Raw genomic sequence first — 22,030 nt, forward strand, 5'->3', positions numbered from 1 at the left:
GACTCCCCTGAGGCGGGGGCTGGACACCCTGTGTCACACTCTTTTGGGGAAGCAGGATCGCTGGCCCTCAGCCACCACCACACAGGGACACACAGCCGCAGCTTCCATCCTTTTCAGCCGGCAAAGCTTGGCTGTGAAAGCCCTGGGACAAGTTCCCCGTCCCTTTAGGTGGTCTGAGGGAGCTGGAAGGGCACAGCTGGGGCTTGGCAGGGGAATCATGCCCGGTTCCTTGGGAAGCGCGTCGCAGGCCTGCGGCAGAGGCTGCCGGGGCAACAGGAGCCGGTACTGACCGCGGCCCCAGCCAAGGTTAAGCCCCAGATAAGGGCACGTCGCACTTTCCCCGGCCGAGGGGCTGTAGATAACCGGCAGCGAGTGACAGGCTGCTGCGAGCCGCGGGCCGGCCGGGAGGGGCGGACACCGAGGCCGCGGCTGTCCGCTCTGTCCGCCACACCGGCCGCCGCTCCGCCTGTGCAAACCGGGCAGCGCCCTGCGGCAGCCCCCGCTGCCGGGAGAGAGCCGAGACACCCCTCGCCCTCTCCAGCACCGAGCCCAGCACCGAGACAGCCCTTCGGCTCTGCGTGCGGTGTCCGAACAGAGCGGACCCCAATTCTTCCCACCGGCACTGGCTCGGTGGAAGGACCCGTCCTTCCCGCACTGCACTGCACGGCCCGGTATGGCACGGCTCAGCACGGTACTGCGTTGCACTGCACTGCACTGCATTGCATTGCGCTGCCGCCCTCCCGAGCGGTGAGGAGCGGAGAGGTGCGGTGCCCCGGCGGGCGGGGAACGTTCCAGACCCCCCACGCTGCGGCAGCGGCGGCGGGACGGGGCTGGGCGGGGCGCGGCGAAACGGGGGGCGCGACCAAACGGAGGTGGCCCGCGCGGGGCCTTGAGGGAAATGTAGTTCATTGTCAGCAGTCAATGAGCGCCCAGGTCTAGGAGCGGACTACATCTCCCGTGGGGCACCAGGAAGGAGCGGCCGCCGCAGCGCCCGCCCGCATGCGCAGTGGGGACGCCGGAACCGCTATAAGCGGCGTTGTTTGGGTTCGCGGCCGCGGAGCGGAGAAGCTGCGGCGGGGCCGTCGGCGGGCGGAGGTGAGTGCGGCTGGTACCGGGCACGGGCGGACCTTGGTGTGGTGAGGCGGCGGCTTTGCTGTCCCCTCTCCTGTCAGGAGCCCGGCCGAGCAGCCCCCTCACCTTGCCCCCGGTGAAGGGGCTGCGCGGTGCCCTCTCCCGCCGCGCTCTGTCCCGCCTCGGCTGCAGCCGGGGCACCTGTCCCTGGGCGGGGCGGCTCCCGTGATTACGGCAGTGCGGCAGAGACACGGGGAGGCCGGGGAAGAGCGGAGGGGATGCTCCCGCCGGGCTGCTGAGGGTGTCCGGCCGGGGGAGCTGTCCCGCATCCCCGCCGCGGGAGGGGCGCGGAGCCCGCGGGTGCCGCATCCCCAGCCCCGCGGTGCCCTCGGCGGCGATGCTGCAGCAGCGGAGCCGTGGCAGCCCCGCGCACCCCGGCAGAGCTGCTGGTGCAGTCTGACCAGCGTAGCGCAACCAGGCGTCTCCCATCGCCTTAGTTGCAGGCGGGTGGCAGAACGCGATAAAGCTGGGTTATAAAAAACAGAGTCTTACAGAGGGGAGTGATTTTTGTCTTCCAGACTCTGGTTCTCCTTCTGACCTTTCAGTGCAGTTTGATAGACTGAGTGGAAACCTGCAGCACTGAAGGTGTGACTCATTCCTGTGCATGTCTGCACTTAAATATTGCTCAAGCCTATGGAGTAAGTGAGCAATGCTATAGAGAAGGGACGTAGTTTTCTCCAGAGTGTTTCTACTGACTAATTTTATCAAGTGATCTCTCCAGAGAGGTTGGTTTTGCAAAACTTTGTGCTGATAAATTATTGGATATATGCAATTTCAGACTCTTTACAAGAGATTTTGGGGATTTGGTCTTCCTAGTCAAGTTTCTCAGGGTTTTGACTAAATGCTGTAGCTATTACTTCAATCTGTCAGATTGCATAATTGTATTTCAGAGATCTAAGGGAGGAACTATGACAGCACTCTAGTGCATTGAGGATCGTTGTACTATTTGATTACCTCAGGGTATGTTTAAACTAGTTCATGAGAAGTTAGTCTTGTGTGGACTTTGAAAGCCATGTTATTACAGCCCTTGTTGTAATAGAACTCATTTGCAATTGCTTATTGATTTTGAAAATTAACTTTAAAAATAGGTGGCTAAAAGAAAGTGATGTATTGGGCATGGTACATAATGAAGGGGAATTTAATTATTTTTCAGATACTTGAGGTGAAAATACACGTGTAAACCCTGGCGTTTACAGAAGATGAAAGACATCGACATAGGAAAAGAGTACATTATACCCAGTCCTGGGTATAGAAGTGTGAGGGAGAGAGCTGACTCGGTGCAGCATGAAGAGCAGGAAGAGTCTAATTTTCAGCATTCTAAACTTAAGGTCAGTTTCTTTTTCATAGTTTATTTTGCAGTCTTTTTGCTTATTAAATTGCATGCAGCAGCCTTTTTGCTGTGCCAGCTGTATATAGATTTGCTGCATTGAAGGGCAATAATAGTATTGCCTATTGTGTGGAAGAGGTCATTCCAAGGGGTGCTGTAGCTATTTTGATAACAGGTCTCAGCACCTATTAAGCATTTTTCACTTTTAAATGTGGCTTTCAGTAACAAAACTTGAACAGAACTTTTTTCTAGTATTCAGCTATTGATGTGAATCAGGGAAATTTTTTAAACCTTTGTGTATTAGAGAATCATTACAACCAAGCAAGAGCAGCGGAGCACTCGGCACAAATCATACACCATTCAGTGTTGGCAGCTGAAAAAAAATCTTAATCATGCCATGGTTGTTTCAAGGATTAATTTTCTAAAACAGATGTCTAGCTTGCTCTAGTAGCATGACTTCACTTTTTCCCTCAGATGAAAGTAATTATTATTGAACACTTTCTTGAGTATCTGTGTATTTAACATGGTGAGGTACCATCATAATTCTAGTTTATTTTGAGAGCTGGGTCTTGAAATAAGACCACTGGCTTAGAGCTAGCCTGTTGTTGTTCAGCACTTCTAATTTTTAGAGGTTGTTTTCACTGGGAAGAGTGCATATACTACCAAGTGCTATAAGGAAAAAAAAAGGCTCAGAGAAATGGAAACACCCACGCTGGTGAAAGATATGGTCAGAAACTAATAACCCCTGCCAGCTGAAGAAGGTTAAAGATATTCCAGTGCTAGCATTCAGAGCAGCTAATATTTTCTTGCGTAGCCTGTTCTTGACCTTTTCTGAAATACTTCAAGGAATGGTATATATATATATGTATGTATATATATGTGTATATATGTATACACACTGTAGATTTTTTTCTGAAGACAAAGTTAATAGTGCTTCTGTCTGATTTTTGCAATGATGAGTTCCTTGCAGATGTGCTGCTGGTCATTCCACATAGATTGCATGTGAGAGGGTTGGAAATAAGGGAACTTGATGTATTTGTATGAAGGAATTGTGAAGACCTCTAAAAAGGCTTAATCTTTGCTGTGCTATAGTAGATGCTGATACACTGTGTATTTCAGCTTCCCTTGTTTCAGTGGATTTGAGGGTTTCCCAGTGCTGCACTGCTGAGTTTTGGGATTGGAGAGCTCAGCTCTGCAGCAGCTGAGTGCAGGCCCTGCAGCTCCAGTGTCCCCACAGGCTCTATGACTCAGCACAGTGCTGCTGACGGTGTTCCAGCAAGGTGGTGTCTGATTGCATTAGAGCAGGCACTGATGCAGAACCGCGAGCGCTCGGAGTCACGGTGCGGATTTTTAACGGCTTTTATGATGTTGATGTCATGGGCTTGCCACCGACCCTACCCTGTCCAGTAGCAAATCTGCTCTGTCAAATTACTGGTGACAACAGTGATGCCATTGGTGGGCAGCTCTGTTTCCTGACCAGTGGCAGTGGAGTTCAGCAGTAATCGTTGCATGTTATCTCTCCCTTTTGGTCTGCATCATCTAATCAGGGTTTAACTTTTAAAGGAAACAATCCTTATCTTACCTGTAAACTTTTAATTAAATGAAATCATGAAACCAGCATATTTGTGGGTACTTTTCTTTTTTTTTTTTTTTTACTTATTTTTTCTTTGGTGGAGATTGAAAGTAAGCCAAATCCTGCATGTCTGTACAGCCTGGCATAAAAATCTCTAACTCTGAGGCAGCTTCAGGTCAGCTTAACTCTGTTGCTGGTCTTTTTTACCCTTCTACCCCTACCATTTGATATGCTGCCTATGACTACAGGGTAGTACACACAGAGAATTGATTGCAAAACAGGAGTTCTGTATACTTATGGTTACTGATGTAAGAGAAGGCTTTACCCAAGTTCATACATTGAACTTTATCTTGTTTGTTCTCTTTGAGTAGAAGAATGAACTTGTTCTGCTAATGGAGTCTTCTGGTTCTGATAGGATGCCCACTTTACTTGGTAGTTATCTTGTTCAGAATGCCAAGGTTGTGCTAATTTCTAGCTCAGACATTGGTACCATTTTTGTTTGGCTAGCCTTGCAGCTCGGGTGTATATAGTCCACAGACACAAACCGCTCTGAATTTGTTGCTACATGTCAGTGAGATTAAATCCTGCTTGCTTGCGGAGTACTAAGGTTAAGTAAAAGGAGCAGTATTCATAACACCTTATCTAAGTTAGGCATTCATGTTTGTGTACCAAGTTTTTCCCTTTCTAGTTGAAACAAGCTCTGGTTTCAGCAGTGTACTTGGCTTAGGGAGGAGCAAAGACTTCCCTTTCATAAGGCTGAACTTTGTTTGGTTAAGCACTTCCCCTCTGCACGTAAGAAAATGGTAGAAGCTGTGAAGAAATTGAAGAAAATGGTGTTTCAAGGGAAAAGAAGGAGTTCTGTCCTTTGCTACTGTATCTTTTATGCAACCTGGATTGGGTTAGATGCCTAAATTGACTTGGCACAGCTGGTGACAGAATGCAAGGGAGGGCTGATGTGATGAGAAAGGGTAGGACCACAGCAGTTCAGATAGAGGGATAAGCTGTAGTGGAACTCTGTCACTTGGACAACAGAGTCCAGTGTACCATCAGCAGAGACATTGTGACTCTCCAATTTCTTGTAGAAAATCTGGCTCAGGATTTGAATTAGATTAACCAGAAAATGATTTAGCTGTAAGCATGATCTGTATTGCCAGGAACAAGCTGCAAGCAGATGTAGGCTGTTACTTTACCACTAACTTCAGATCTTTGTGGAATGCAAATTTAAGGCTGTTTTGCAGCAGACTTTCACTGCACGAGGTAGACCTCTGCTAACATGGTGCACCCTTATAGGGTGAGGTAGAATCCTCTATGCTCTGGGGACAGTAGTCAAGGGCCACTGGTTCATGGCAACTGGTGAGGACTGCTGCTGGCAGGGCTACAAGAACATTTGGCTGATCAATAATATGACTCATTGGGGGTTTTGTTGCCTATATTGCTGTGTTTTCTGCATCCTTCTGAACTTGAAGCAGACAAGTCTAGTTGATTTTCTGATCATGATCTTTATAGGTGAAAGACCTGTTTTACTACTGAGCCATGGTCCCAGAGCTTTTTTGTATGTCTCTTCTTTGCATTGCATAAAGGTTATATTCAGCTTTCCATTTTCTGTCCTGAAACCTCCATTCTTGTGTTTGTTTCCTGCTGAAAGGATGCTGTTTTAAACTACCACAAGTGTGTTCATGACAATAGTGAAAAAGAACTTGCAATTCTTTCCTTGGAAGCTTAAATGCTGCTTGGTCACAGCTTGAAGGATCACATCTCTGAAAGACAGGAGCTTTTCAAATAGGCTTCCTGGAATCATAATTGAAATAATTCTGCAATATAAGTAGGTCTAATCCAACATTTCCTGGTACTTAATGGGAATGTTGCTATAGAAATATGGACCTTGGAAATAGGCACTTTGCGACTAAAATTCAAGAAAAAATTTATTCAGCTTGTGAATACATATATTCACCTCATGAATAAGTGTCTGCAGTGTGTTCTGATAATAATTGATTTTTAAGTCTTTGGAGACCTTAATGTAGCTTATGAAACAGAGTCTTAACTACATGTTCTCACTGCGTAGTACTGTACTCACTGGGCTTATTGTGTGTGGGTACATGCCTCTGCTGGAGAACTTGTAGGTGCACTTGCTGCCAGCACTACAGTGAGTGGTCTTCATCTGTAAAAGCTCTTACATGACCAGTGAGTAATAATTAAGGGATGTTTTGAAATGTTGATTTGTACTTACACCTTTAGGACTTTCTGTTGTCAGAATGTGCCTGTGCCCTTCAACTTGCAGCTGGAGTAATTGTTTGTAGTTTACAAACAAAAGCAGTGTATCCTGGGGAGAACAGACCCCACTGTCTATGAAATATGCTATAAAATGACAGATGAGGAAGAGAAATAATTTATTTTTGAAATGCTTTTGGAATTGGTTTGTCTCAAATGTAGGTTTTGTGTTTATTTGATGGAATAGCAGGCAATGAATTTTGCTTTCCTACCACATTACATTTACAATAGAGGAGGATATGAGAACAAGCTGCTTCTACAATATACAAAGCTTATGAGAACTCAATTCTTGGAATTTAACTTCCCATGTTAATGATGCTGCAGCACTTATTTACAAATTGTACTCCAAGCTGTAGCTGGTTCTGGCTGGAATGTACTGTTCAGGATTAAGTTCTTGCTGCTGAAGGATAATGACTGCATCTGTGGTGAATCTCAAGTGCAAATTGCTGCATTTCAAGGCACCAGCCAGGGGAACTGTAGAGATCACTTCAAACATGCAGGAAATGTGTTGCTAACTTTAGCTATCAGAAGTCCTACTAATATTCCTGTCCTTACCTTGATCTCTTGTTTTTCAGGTTTGTTTCTGACATCTTTTGCCCAAGACAGCAGGGAATGTGGTCAGAACTTGCTGGAATGGATATAAATCCTTCAAGCACTGATAGCTTTGAAGTGATTTATCACTGAGTATTTAAATAGATCAATTCTGCCTCAACCCCTCTGAAACATCTGAGTGTCTGAGTCAACTGAACAACAGGTTAAAAATAGGGGTGTGAGTGTAGCTGGGTACTTCTGCCAGTGCACTCCATGCTTAGAGCAGTCGTAGATATCTTAACTGTAAACTGTTACTTGTAGCTGAAGCTGCTGGATGTGTCTGCACTTTTCCAAACAGTTTTTTACTTTTCCAAGTCAAATGAAAACAACATTTTAAAATCTGTTTTTTTGCAGCAGTTCTATTATCTTTGAGAACTTTGAACACAATTAGACTAGGTGCAGAAGCAAACATTTATGGTGCTTTCTAAAGATGCATTAATTCAATGATATCCCCAAAGAACTGAATATATTGGTTATAATCATGTTTTGTTAAGTTGTTTTACCATTGAACCTCTGCTAGTAAAGCAGTCACACAGTAAACACAGAATCAAGGATCACTTGATAGGAGATCCTAGAATTCTTTGTTGGTGTATGCTTTAGGATGACCCTCTAACCACACCAAAGAAGGGGTATCTCTACCTTGTCCTTCATGCCTACATGTACATATCACTATCTGAGAGAGGAGCATATCCACAGACAGTCATGTATCAAATCTGAAATATTATCGGACACTTGGAGGGGGATTTATGATATCAGGGAAGCTTTCCCCTTAACAAGAGGAACAAAAAGGTGAGGTCTATGACTGGGCAGAGACATTTTCTAGAGGAGCATCAATATTCTGGATAAATCACAGTTTCCATTGGAACTTGACTGCCTTCCTTAGTGCACAGCCATCTTCTTTCTAAGTTTTAGCCACATTATAAAACCTCAGCTCTGACCACATGCTGGTATTGTTTTTGGCTACTGTGGGTTGCTGTTCCTTTGTTCAGAGCAGTTTTCTAAATCAGCCTGCTCATGACCAGAAGTGTGTAAGGAGTAGATTAGCTATCAGTGAAGGAAATCGTGCAGTATCTTTTCCATTTTGGTGTTCTGTATTAGTGCTGCAGACACTCTGCTCTATGGCTCTTTCAGAAACTCAGTGTACAGCTATAAGCATTTCCACAAATATTTAATGCATCTATCCCAAACTATTGGTGAACTTAGCTTGAAGCAACTTAAACCTCACATATATGCAGGGGGATCTGATATCTTGGGACACTGAGATGGTTATTAGTTTTTGAAAATTTGTATCCTAGTGACAAGAAATAGTCAGTCAGTTGTGCAGACGGCAAACAAGCTGTTCCACAAACAAAATCTGTATTTCAGTTGTTTTTGAGGATGAAGGTTAATGAATTTCGAAGTCAACATGTTTAGAGCCCTGAGATGTTTAGTTTCAGTTTCCTGGTTTACTGTTTGCTTTTGGAAACATGAGTTGGTGCAGGAAGGGGAGTTCAATACAAGATTGTTGTATTAGGCTTGATAAATGCTGTAGTGTCAAGGCTTCTGCTGTCACTCGTTGGTGATTCCACTCAATAGGAGTTTAAGGTCAAAGCCTCCCTGGATACTCCAAGTGTTGTACAAAATTCACCTGTGTAGCTTCTCTTGTGACCTGGATTAGGCATGGCCTGAATAAAGATTGTTATTGAAGAACACCAGCATATGGCACGGTGTTTGGGTGGTTCAGGAGAGCAGAGCTTACCTGAGCAGGGCAGGAGCCAAATTCTCAGCCTGTGCTGTGCTAGGTTGATCTGCTTATTGAGGAGTTGTGTTTCCCATCTTTGTAGGCAGAGATGTCGAGGGTGTCAATTCTAAATCTAGTTATTTCCAATTTTACAGGAGTCTGCTGTTACTGTGCATGAGCTATGTAGCTCCAGTGCTGGATGATCAATGTACAGCCTTAGTTTTGAATGAATCCTAGAACCTTTGCTTACAAGATCATGAATACTGGTTTTAATGCAAAACAAAAGACAGGGATTCATGGATACCACAAGCCTAAGCACATGCACAGCTGCTTATCAGGTGCATTCATAGCAGCTACAGTTGTAAAATCCCAAAATAAACACTTTATGCCAAACTCTGTATTTCTTGGATTGCAGGAATAAATGGATTTGCTAGGAAAGAGTTGAGAACATCTCACCTCAAAGCTGATGCTGGCCAGAGTTCAAGGGCAAGATAAAATAAGAAATATTCCTGTAAGAAGCTGATATACCTGTCTTCACCAAGGACCTCCTGTGCCTCAAGTGAAAGTGCTCAATATATGTGACTAAAATACTCAGGCTTACCAGATGTACATACCCTGACCTTGTTTGGCTACAGAGCCTTGATATCAGTACCAAGCATTGGGAAACTTCTGCTTTAATCTGAGGATGCATAAACTCAGGCTAGCTTTGAAACCATGATTCCAGTGTTAATACAACTTCTGCTAATCCTGGCCAGAAAAGTAACAGTGAATCTGGTGTAATCAAGTCACATGTAACTCTGTTAAAGTAGATTTCAAGTTTTTCCATCTCTGAACTGTTGTGATAAATCAGAGCATGTTTCTGAACAGTTAATTGGTATCTTTTAAGAGAAATATGGCACAGCTGTACTTATTCCTGAATTTGGTTATGTGTTTGGTGCTCTGAAGAGCTGTTCTTCCAGGTAGCAGAAGCTGGGAAGGCAGCAGAGACATGAGGTTTTTTTTATACCCCTTTTTCTCAGGAGGTTGAAGAAAATGGAGTCTGACTTCTTGATCTGTTCTTTTATGGAAATTGTAACCATAATTTCTAGGCATCTGACACTGTCTGATGGTCTCACTTTGGTGCTCTGTGAATTCAGCTGTGCTGTCTGCACTTTGCAATCAATGTGTGCAGGTGCCTAAAGGATCAGTGTCTCCTTCCTGACACCCACTGTCTCTGCTCTAGCCCAGTGCCTGCTCCTTGTTGCCTCAGCATCAGGGAGACAGCTGGTATGGGTGGATGATACACCAAACTAGTCTTAAATAGGCTCATGTTTTAATCAGGCAGGGTATTATAAAGTATCCTAGCTACAGAGAAGGCTGGGAGCCTAATGCTGCAAATCCCCCTCGTTAATATTTTTATAGATTGTGTACTCCATCAAATCCAGTGAAAGGAGAAAAGAATTGTCTTAGTAGACTATAAAGTTTATAGTGCACTTGCTGCTTCACCAAGCAGCTACAGACTTGACAATGTTTGGACCTGCAAACCTGTTTAATTTCCAGATGCTCTGGGGTTTGATGACTTGCAGCCTGGACAACAATGCTTTAGGAGTTGCCTGTGCTACCTGCAGAAGCAGTGTATATACCCTTTACTCCTTTTTAGTATTCTTGGACCCAGAGGAATTTCTGGGAAGAAGAATGTAATTACAATTCCAGAGAATATTTTCCTAGACTCTTGTTTTATTTTGCTTGTGCTTAAGCTAAATGGAACAGTTGGTTCTTTTCTTCCCTTCCCCAGCCCATACAAGCTAATAACTAATCTTGTTTTGCAACACCAATCTTTTAAGGAAATCTTAAATATTTTTACATTGCTCTTCATCCTGGAATTGTAATATGGCAAATGCTTTAAGCACTGAGCAGAACTGGTGAGGATATAATTCTTTCTCATCACATACCCACCTAGTTCTGAGCTCTGCTGTCTCTAGGTTCCCCATTTACCTCTCCTTGCTGAGAACTTTAAAGGCATGAGGAAGCTTGCTGAGTTCTGGCTGCTAAATGCAAGAGGTAGGAGTTCTGTTCTGCAGTGTTGCCAGTGCAGAGATCTTTACAACTTAAACAATTTAAACTTTGTAATAATAAGTCAACCACAGTAGCTTTAGTGTTCTATGTCAGCTGCAAGGATTAGTAGAAAGTAGTTATAGGTCTGTTCTAATTTCCTGTCAGCTGCTGGTAGGACCAGAAGAGATGGAGCTTCTTCCCTGCTGTGATCTGAGCCTTAGATGGTATTCTGCCTTATGGAAGAAGGGATGAAGCTGTTTGGTGGGGTTTGGGTTATATGCACACATCAGATTCTTTCTCTGCAAGATGAGTAAGGGATGGAAAAAATGTTTTGCTTTGCCTCCGGTCTTGTCTGGTTTTGCAGTTGTGTGATGTTACAGTTGTCAAACCAAGAATTGCTACCTTCTCTTAAATAGAAGATTGTTATAGGACGGTGTGAAAGGCTAGAGTCTCCCTGGATGGCTTTTTCCTTCCCACCTACATGACAGCTACTTCCTTTTTCTTTACCTGTTCCCCATCCTCAGATGCCCATATTGTCTGCTTAGCACATTTTCAGAAGAGTGCAAGTTCACATATTTGAGTTTGCTTGCCTTTCTGAGTAAGTTTCCTCATGCCATTCTTGCTTCCTATGGAACTTCTGACATCATGTGTATATGACAGCTTGGCTCCTACATTTCCTGCATTTTCATTACCTTGGATTGTGGATTTGGTATGTCTGTCTCTAATTTAATGAGCAAATAGTTTCCCCTTGCCCCTAAACCACTCATTTTCCTCACCTCACTTGGGCTTTCTGTCATGTGTCTTTAGCCAACCATGTAATCTTTCTGACTCTCTCATTACCTTATGTGCTTACCATTGCTATGACCAATTTTTTGACAAGGAATTCATGCCAGCAGGCTGTATGGTTTTGTTGTTTTCCTAAGCTGTAGAAAGTCAGATGGGGCAGGTGTGCCCTGTGGTGGCAGCACCAACTGTGCTTCTCTTTCTCTGCCCCTCTGTGACCCACCCATGAAGGAAGATCATGTGTGCAGTGATGTTTCCTTGATACTCGCCCCACTCTTGGGCATTGGGTCCAAGATTAAAAATTTAACTGTTTTCTTAATCTGTTAATTCTTATAGTCATCTATTGAATTGTATCAGCCTGTACTCAGGTGTGTCAGAGCTTCATGGCATGTGGAGTGCACTCTTATGCTCTGTTAGGGGATGCCTATGGCTGCAGAAAATTTATTTGGTGTTCACCAGATATTAATAAGATGCTGAATCAATGATTGTTCTTGCCCTCTGTCATGCGTTCAGCAAGCCATGATGTGCTTATCCTCTGTGAGTTTTTCTCCAGTGTTTAGTCCATTAATGCATTTGAACCTTACAGTATCTTATGATAGAGACTTCTAAATTTAAGTGTGCCTTGTTCTTTTGTTGTAAGAACAGTTGGTAGTCACTCTCTAGTTCTCTTTCTTGAGGCTTTATGGACATCTCAAATATCTGTACCTTTATTCCTTTTATCAATCCAGCTGAAAAATCTTAAATTTATGCTATTCCAAGCCCCATTGTTATTACTGCTCAAGGAAAGTAAGTTTAAGTATAGTCCCCTTTTTGAATGGAAGTGACAACGGGCATAGTCTGGTGTTCAAACAGGATGCAAACCCTAGGGATTTTAAGTGTTATGGTAATGCTTTCTGCTTTATTCTTTGTGTCTTTTGTAACAAATCTTCATTGTTTTTTTGATCTTTTGTTGGTGCTGATTTGTCATCTGCTGTTTCTCAATAAATGTCTGAGTGAATCTTTCTCTTCCAGTTAGCAATATCTGATTTAGACTTGTTTTGTTTCTGTGAACATTTCTTTGGAGTTATCAGTACCATGTTGTATCACTCATTCAATTGCTTGTTTTGGCATATTAATAAGTTGATGAATTAGAAAAAGTGTATTTTAATTTATTTATGTTTAATAGACATTTATTTCAATAGCAGAGCTGGAGCCTGTTGTAGCACATTAGTAACTACTCAAGGCATTGGTTTCCAAGAAAACTGTGCACACATTCAGGCAAACAGAAAACCTAATCAGAAACTTAAATTGTGTTGGGGTTGTTTTGGGTTTTTTACTTCAGTCTTTTGTTCCTGAAGTGCATTGTAGAACAACTTAGGAGCCTCGCTTCTTCTTGATAAACTCTGCTTTGAAGATTTTCTGATCTTCAGAGAACTATGCAGAACTGTAGAGTTGTTCTTAAATCTTAATTGTACAGTGGTATGATGCATTTGTTTCTTGGTAGTCTTACATGTGGGATTTTGACAATCTCATCAAGATGGAAATGAGCAGTGGTGCTCTCAGTGAGGGGTTTGTGGTTGTATTTGTCTCTATGGCAAAACATTATAAAGGTCTTTCAAAGGCCTCATCTATATCAATACAGCTTTTCCACATTTGCTGAGAGAACTCTTGAGCAGCTCTGGGGAGTTTAATTATTTTTCACAGTGATTGTTTATGAATATTTGGACTGCTTAAACCCCTTGCAATTGTGCTTACTTATTAAAAAGTTATTCTTGTTTCTAAGTGGGTGAAAAGCTATCTTTATGCTCATCAACATAGTGTTTTCTATTTTGGGAGATTTTTTTTTTACTTGTAGGCACTTTTTTGTGTGCTCTGAAAAGCAATGTTTATACAACTAGCTTATGGCATCACTTAGAAACAAGTGTGTTATCAGCAACAAGATGTTTGGGCAGATCTGCCCTGGGCCTCTTGTGAGGGTAACACCACAAACCAGTTAAGAATTCCTCTGCTCTATCCAGAGAAGAGGTGGTGCAGAACTCTTCCCTGCTACTGACTCCTTTGGGATGTTTATGGCAGGTCCCTTATTAATGCTGATTTGCATAGGTTTAGTAAGGCAGTGTTGCCTTTGTGAGTCAGTAATTTAATATAAATTGAGTGAGAAGTCTTTTAATTCAGATTTCAAGTACTGTGTATTTTTGAGTCAGTCCATGTGTCATAAGGTTTTAATGTTCTTTTGTTTTCATGTTATTTGTCTATATTTTGTTACTATAGCTTTAGGTGATAGCTTAGCAAGTAAGTTTTTTAAGATAGAGCCATGGGTTATTGACAACATACTTAGGCACTATTTAAGTACTTTGGTTAAGTAAATAAGGGAGAGATTTATGACTTTTTCAGTTTCCTGTTCTCATCCTTCTCGTGGGTGGAAAGAGTGTCTTAGTGTGCTGTACTATTACATTTTAACATAGTACAGACATAGTCCATGACAAATGGTGACATTTCAAAAAACAATTACAGGACTTGGAAATTGGGAACCAAGTGCTGGCATTTAGTGTTTGTTGGAGGCTACAATGCATTACAGTTGTTTCTTTTCAAGGAAATAAGCTAGTTTGGCTCTGATATGTCAACTAATAAAAGTAGAATCATAGTATCTTTGTAAGACCTTCAAGATGATTTTAACCTCAGATTTTTTTTTTCTTCTACAAAGTAGCTCAGTTGCAATAAACTAGAATACAAGCAGGTAACATGGTCCTGCAATAAATAGCACATCAAATGAGCAGAAGCAGTCAAGGGCCCTCTGCCAGTATAGATAACAGGCTCACCTCCTCATGTAGTTTTGCCACATCTGGCTACTCATCAAAAGATTTGTTTAAACTCTGCAACAATTTGACTATCCTGTATCACTGCTGTTTTTCCTCTTGGACTAGCTTTGTCTGCCTTTCACTGGGGCAGTGGAAACCCTCCCTGAGATAAGGTTTGCCTTTAAAGTAGGTGTCTGTTACCAAAGTTGCTGAGCCATTGAGAAACTGTGCCTGGGGGCAGAGAAAATTGTCAACTTTGTTCCATTTAGATTAGGGAAAAAGAGGAAAAACAGGAAACATGAGAAAAGTAAGTACAATTCTGCTTAGTGCATATTTGGGTTTTTTTTAATTTAATCTAAAGTGTTTTTGAAGAAGGGACTTTAGTAGAATTCTGAAAATACTTTGTATTTTCTGTGGATAAGAATATCTAAATTATACTAAGAAGGTGTGAATTCATCAAGAAAATGTCTTAATTTCACTGCATAAGCCAGTCATTGATTTCCTGAACTGATGTCATAGGTACGTAATGTTGTAATTTTTCTCTATTGTGTTTCCTGTGTCAGGATTAGTCTGGTCTATCCATTTATCCTTTGAATGCACAGGTGCAATATTTGTACCAACTTGTTTTACAAATGCAGCAATCTAACACAGATCTAGAACCTGTGCCTTCTTCCATGGCTTTGCTGCCAGGATGAAGCCTGTGCTCTGAGACGTTGAAGTGACTGTGATTGTTGCACAATAATTTGCAGAAGAAAGAGGTGCAAAATTGCTGGAGATGGGAGTCATGGACTTCAAATGTAGTTTTGAAGTCTGAATCTGTTGTCTTTCTTGTAAAAGCAGATTGAATGCCAGGATGCCTTGGAAGCAGCAGCTCGGGCAGAGGGCCTGCCACTGGACATCTCTGTGCATTCCCAGCTGAGAATGCTGGATGAAGAGCATCACAAGGGCAAATACCACCATGGTCTGAATGCACTGAAACCCATACGGACCACTTCCAAGTACGTCTTTAGGCTACCACAGAACTGATACAGCATTTGCTTTTCAAACCAGTGACAAAGCACAATTGCACATGTAGGCCTGTTGACTGGTACTGGAAACATCAGAATTTGTTTAGCAAGTGTGGCTGGCATGGACCATTTGGTACTCTGAGTGCTTTCAATGAGAGGAGGCTTTGTTTTTCTTGAAGATTTACATTTCCTGTTTCCTTTTTCATTTGTTTGTGATTTTTTTTTTCTTTTTAATTCTTTTAGACACCAGCACCCGGTTGATAATGCTGGGCTTTTTTCCTCCATGACCTTCTCCTGGCTCACTCCTTTGGCCCACAGAGCATACAAGAAAGGGGAATTGTTTATGGATGATGTGTGGTCTTTATCAAGGCATGAGTCTTCAGATGTCAACTGCAGAAGGTAAAGACATCTAGTTTGTTATTATTTTCTTGTTTCCATTTATTGCATGTTAGTGTGTAGGCAATGGTATAGTGTTGCCCTAGAAGAGCAGCACTGACACTTTGTTTTGCCTTTCTCAGAATGGTGGAATTCACTTTCATCCTCAGGGGCAACTTTCTCATGCAGTGCAGTTTCTGTAGCCTTGCTGATTTCTGTGAAATTAGGGGATTAGATCTTTAGGAGTGTCTTGCAATTGTTCTGATTTTGCATGTCTTTAATCTGTTTTTTTATTAAAACAATTTTTTTTTCTCAAGGCTACAGTGAAAAAAGTCTTGAGCTAAAATGAGAAATAGTACTGTCAGTAGCAAGGTGATTTGAATGTGGATCAGATCTTCTGATCAAGTTTACCTTCTATGGTTAATGAGCATTTCTTCAGGTTTTGACTCTGCAGTTCTTCAGTCAGTTCAGCAGAGAAAGACTGTCAGTATATTAAGATTGCCAAAGAGGCTCCAGGCAAAGAAAAAGCATTGTGTTTTTCATCCCTCTGTCCTATGGAATAGGACGCTACATAGATATTTCTCTTTAACTTACAGAATGTATTTATTTCTCTTAATATTTTTTTTTATTGTTCTGAGCTAGGAAGCTCTTAGAGTTTTAAGAAAGAAGTACCGATGAGTCTGTACCTTCTCTTATGGTGAAAAATTTATGACATTAATAAATGTCATAAATCTTCTGTTTTTATTAGGCTGGAAAGATTGTGGCAGGAAGAACTGAAAGAAAATGGGCCTGATGATGCTTCTCTCCGGAGGGTTGTGTGGATTTTCTGCCGCACCAGGCTCATCCTTTCCATAGTGTGTCTGATGATCACGCAGCTTGCGGGTTTCAGTGGACCAGTAAGTAATATCCATCCTTTTTGTAACAACCCCAGAGGGCTCCATCTCATGGCCAACTGTAAAATCTTAAGGTTTCATTGAAGAATCACTTAAACGTTTTGACTAGCTAGAAATTTTGGGGTAAAATTCAAGAGCAAATCAATAATCCAAGATAGGATTCCTACAGCTGATGGATCAGTTGCTGAATACCCAGGCAAGTTCTTGGAGAAGGGAGGGGGAGTTTAGGTATCCTGGAGGAAATGGACTTTTTGGTTTTTCTCTTTGGTTTTGAGTATAGTTTAAAGTTCTTCCCTAACTGCATAACTTGCTTTTTTCATAAGACTCTTATGTGCAGGTCTTCTAATTGCTTTTCTCTTTAAAATTCTGTAAATTTATCTTGGAATAAAATTCAGTCTGATAAAACCCTAATCTTAAATTATTGGCATTAATAACAGTCTTCAAGAAGCGGACCAAGAAACAATTCTGAGAGCACTGCTTAAAAACTAAAGTGAGCAGGTCTCAAGAAGTCTGTGGGCATAGTCTTTACTGATCCTACAGAGAATGGCCAGACAGGTTTCAGGTAGAAGTGTTAGAAAATGTTGTTGCCTCTAGGAATGGCTGCTGTTTGTTGCTAAGGGTCGTATTGAAGATAACAACATGGGACTTGACATTCACACCATTTTTTGTCACGTGTTTGTTGCACATGCTGTGCAGATTTAAAGTTGAAATTTTGACTAAATTTATTCTCTACACATTTCCCTTGAGGAGTAGGAGCAGTATTACTGCTAGTAGTACACGTTTCAGTGTGCTGGTAAGCTGGAGGTTCATTTCTTGGGTAAGTACACTTGGGTGCACTGTTAGGTGAAATGTCTTTTTAAAATGTTTTCCTGCTTTTAAATGTCTTATCAAAAATGATGTTCTGTTTTTTAAGTCTTCTTAAAGTTTGCCTTGTTTCATGTAATATGAATAACAATGAATGTTTCTGTGGTATTGTTTTCTTTGTAATATTTTATAGTTGTCTTTATTATAAAATACATGAACATACTTTGGTAATTAACAATAAATTATGATTAAGGTTTTAACAGCACTAGCTTTTCCCAAGAAGAGCTTCTGTCATTGTTTCACTACAGGGCTTGGAGCTGCTTTTATCTTTAGCAAAGAACTTGCAGCAGGGTTACCCCTAATTTCTGTAGCATAATGGTCTCAATTTGTCTCAGCCAAACTGCTGAATGAGAGAGAGTCAGAGGGGAAAGAAGAAAACAAACCACCTTGATTATGTTGGGGGCTACTGCTGCAATTGATGCTTGATATGGATAACTTAAAATTATCTATAGACAGTTGCCCAGACAACCTTATTCATGTTTCTGAATAAGGCCCAATTCATTTTTGGTTCCACCATTTGGCATGAAAATAAGTCTTTACCATCCCTCCTCCCTGTTTTTAAAAGTGGCATGCCTCAGGGATATGCCTATGCTGTCTCCACAGAAGTATCAGTGCTTTCTTGTATTGTTTCACCCTTTCAGTCACCTGAAGGTGAGAGGGGAGATCAGGAAAAGCACTCAACTTGACCTCATGTATTGGAGGAAAATTATAAAAGTGGAGTTAAACACTATATTATACTTCAAAAATATTAATTGAATGACTATTATCTTGAAAGGCCAGCAAATGGCTGTTATTTTGCTATTGAGCATTGTGATGGTTATAACTGGAAAGGAGCTGTTCCAGACTTCCTGTGTGGATTCTTTTGCTTTGGTTGGGCTTTTTTTTTTTTTTTTTTTGTATCAGATCCTTCAAGGGTCTTCCTCTTTTTTATTTTGATACATTTTGCATCTGGCACAGAATCTGAACCTATAACCTGGTGAGTCAGCTGCATGTGTCAGACTGCCTTGTAATAACCATCAGAATGTACTACTATAGGTGATATATTATTTATCTCCAATAAATACTTGCTACTATTTGATCAGCTACCAAAACTTCCAAGTTCTGGTGGAGGAGCAAAGAGGTTTCTTGATTGCTGAATGTCATCAGTTTAACTCCAGATCTGAACAATGTACCTGTTTGCTACTGTTCAGAGCTATTCTTCCCATTTGGGAGATGGGGAAACTTGCTATTTTATTGGAGCACAGCTTGACAGTTTGGTCAGTTACTGGAGGGGGGAGTGGTAAGCTGTGGGAGGTAAGTTTTCCAGTTTCCCTGTTGGCTCCAGCTGCAGCCTGCCCCGTGCTGTGGCATGCTGGCTGCAGCAGGGACGCCGGCACTGCAGTGGGACCAGTGACAGAAGCTGTTCTTCAGCATTTTCAGGATGGCTGTTTTCTGCGTCAGGATGAGGCATTCCTGCTGGCCAGAGCCACCGCCAAGAGCAAAGGTAAGGTAATGTTTATTCCATGGGAATGCTTAAGACAGCCAAGCAGCTTGTACCAACCACTACGGTAATAGCCACAGGAGCTCTTTCTCCCCCTTAGCTTAGTTTATATACTGCAATGTTTTTGTTTTGTAAATAACTTTATGCTGGATTATTTTCATTAAACTAATATGAATTTGAATAATACTTGTTCAGATGTAAATGTTAATTTTCTGTGACTTTTTTCCCCTCCTTTTTCAAAATTCTTTAATCTGCTGTTTCCTCTTTTCTTTCTTCCGGAACAAAAATAAATTGGGGTATAATGTAAGCTGGTCTCTATTTCATCATGGGAGATGCTGAATCTATAAAATAGTGCTGCAAAATTGCACTAACGTTTTGGGAGGAATGAGACCCCAGGAAACATCTGCTATCTTTATACATCCTGTCTTGGAGACTTTCAGCAATGCTGTGGTGTGTGAGAAAATGCTTGCAGTCTGCGACCATGCTGAGTTACAGCTCGTGAGGAAAAAGGGGGATTTTCACCCCAATTGCTCAGTGACTCAGTTGCAAATGTTGGATTGAATACTGGGAAAAGAAGTCAGTAATCTCCACAATAACTGCAGACCAACTGTATGCAGTTGTGATCCAAACAGTTGATGTAAAATTAAATCAAATCAGGAGAAAGTTGGAATACAATAGATCTGTGAATGTGAGCTCCTCACATTTGTTCAGTGATCGGTATGTAAATTTTCTCAGTGACCATTCCAGAATCTAATGGACATCTGGCTTTAATTCACATCTGTGAAAAAGAACAAAATTATTTACAGCATGTTTCCTTGGTTCTGATGTGCAGAATTATTTTCCTCTGAACATTTGATCTTTTTTTTTTTTTTTTTTTTTGTTATTTGGTGCTGGGCTGTAGCTATCAAAACCTTTGCTGGAGTTGTGGGGTTTTATTTTTCCCTCTCTTCAAACTATACAGAACTCCTACTTGCAAAACATGGTTTAGCCAAGAGGACTTCAACGGACTATGATGTGAAAGGCTTCTCAAATATTTTCTTTGGTCTCAGATTTTTTTTGTTGATTTTTCTTGTGGGCAAAGGTAACTCTCTACTCTGTACTAGTATATCGACAGCACCAGTATCTTAAAACATCATTTGTTGAAAAGCTCTCTAGGAAGTCTCTTGCTGTCTGTGAAGCCTTACTGTAGGATACTTTTGAAACCGCATTTCAGAATTTGTGCAGCCTCAGAAGCCTCCTCTGTTGGTACCTTCAAGTTTGACTTCTTTTGGACTCCGTGAACGAATACCATTCTGTTTTTGTATCTTTATAATTTTGTGTATAGATTTAAATCTAGTTTGTTAGAAGTTAAGACTGACTGTTAGATATTAGCCCTTTATAATTATGCTGTATGTGCAGATTGTATATTTATACAATGGTCCACCTGTTGTATAGTGTTTTTGGGATGTTACCATTTAAGATGACACTTCATTTCAAATAAAAGCCTATTGTTTCACAGTTAATAATATTTTATGCTGGTGGTTGTGAATTGTATAATGTTATATTATGCCACTGGACCACAAAGAGCTGGAGATGGGAAGTGGTGGTTCTGGGGGCTGTCCTCTTTCTGCAGGTGATGTTTGAAATGTGATTCCTGAGGTAAAGTGTTTATGTTCTTGGGGGAAGAGGGTATGGGGAGGGATTGAATGGTTAATTTTTTTGTCTTTTTTTTTTTTTCCTCCCCTATCCCAAATGATTTGTGGTATTGCGTACCTTGTGCTTTCTGCTTGTTTTTTTCTTTACTATTAAACTGCTGATGTTTATTTCCAGGAATGTTTTGCAAATGTCCTTCTCACTCTTCCCCTCTACAACTGTAGGTACATTGTTCCTTTTTATCAAATAAGCACGTTTGAAGCAAACCAGAGATAAAATAAAAAAGGTCTTAATGTCACTTAAAGGAATGTTTCTTAATGTGTGCAGATGTATAAGTAGTGACTATATTTTAAAACTCTTCTATATGATAATGCATTGCTTTCAGCTAACTGACACATTTATGTTAAGTTAGAAGACACGGAGGATTAGGAGCGTGCTGCGAGGAATATGGTTCCAAATTAAACTCTCTTTACTTACTAAATTTGACTCAGTGCTTGGCTCTCAGCAGGGCTTGTGTTACAGTACTTCTTGTATTGACACTTATTACTTCTGGAAAGAAGATGCTTTCTATTTCAAATGGCTCTTTTAAAAGCAAAGTAGCCTACTTATTTCTAACTTAACATAAAGTTGTTGTATGGTCTTCTGGGATGATGCGATGTTCATGCAAGCTTGCATTTCTTCCTGTAGGCATTCGTTGTGAAACACCTCTTGGAGTATACCCAGCAGAGCGAGTCCAACCTGCAGTACAGCTTGTTTTTAGTTTTTGGCATCTTTATGACGGAAGTGGTGCGATCGTGGTCCCTGGCACTAACCTGGGCATTGAATTATCGCACGGGGGTCAGACTGCGTGGGGCTGTCCTGACAATGGCGTTTAAGAAAATTCTTAAGCTGAAGAACATCAAGGAGAAGTCTCTTGGAGAGGTAAGCTGCAGCCTTGTTTTGGAAATGGCAATGTGAAAAGGGATGTGTAATATATTCCTTTGAGAATGAGCTGTGCCTTAAATCTAAATTATCTGTTCCATCTGTTTTCAGCTCATAAATGTTTGTTCCAATGATGGTCAGAGGATGTTTGAAGCTGCAGCAGTTGGCAGTTTGTTGGCTGGGGGCCCTATTGTGGCCATCTTGGGCATGGTTTATAATGTGATTATTCTGGGTCCAACAGGCTTCTTGGGATCTGCTGTCTTCATCCTCTTCTACCCAGCAATGGTGAGTTGGAGAGAGTTAAGACTTGCTTTATTTTTCTTAGGTCAAACAGATGTATAGTTCTGAATTAAAAGTGTTGAAATGTGCTAGATTTAGCCAGTTTGGCATTGCACTTTCTTGAAGGCATGTACAAGATTGTGTATGAAGCAGAAATATGGAATCAGTGTCCTGGCTTGTAGAAGCTCAAAGTGATAAAATTAGAAAATGGGGATAGGAAAGCTGATTTGTCTGAGACTAATATTCATATCTAAATGAAACTGTAGAATATTCAGGTGCTTATGGTTGATGTTGGAAAGATATGAGTCCTCCAGCTTGTGTATGGGAGCTCAGTGTTGCATAAGCAGTGTTCTTGATTTCTTGACTCAATGCAAG

General features: G+C 41.5%; 1 protein-coding gene across 10 annotated transcripts in view; it reads left to right on the forward strand.

The window, feature by feature from the left end:
- The first annotated feature begins 1,004 nt into the window (after window positions 1-1,004).
- The window catches only part of ABCC5 (ATP binding cassette subfamily C member 5), a 69,860-nt gene continuing 48,834 nt past the window's right edge, over window positions 1,005-22,030 (forward strand). For 4 of the 10 annotated variants that reach the window (XR_008432593.1, XM_053951821.1, XM_053951827.1 and 1 more), the window contains exons 1-8: window positions 1,022-1,095; window positions 1,650-1,716; window positions 2,285-2,459; window positions 15,042-15,202; window positions 15,455-15,610; window positions 16,335-16,482; window positions 21,143-21,376; window positions 21,488-21,661. Coding sequence is in view for 9 of the 10 variants with exons in the window: in XM_053951821.1 (XP_053807796.1) it covers window positions 2,331-2,459; window positions 15,042-15,202; window positions 15,455-15,610; window positions 16,335-16,482; window positions 21,143-21,376; window positions 21,488-21,661 (1,002 nt within the window). In the remaining variant the exon portion in view is untranslated. The other 6 variants (XM_053951825.1, XM_053951822.1, XM_053951831.1 and 3 more) reach the window with 6 other exon arrangements.

This window comes from Vidua chalybeata, chromosome 10, assembly GCF_026979565.1.
Source record: "Vidua chalybeata isolate OUT-0048 chromosome 10, bVidCha1 merged haplotype, whole genome shotgun sequence".
Taxonomy (NCBI): Eukaryota; Metazoa; Chordata; class Aves; order Passeriformes; family Viduidae; genus Vidua; species Vidua chalybeata.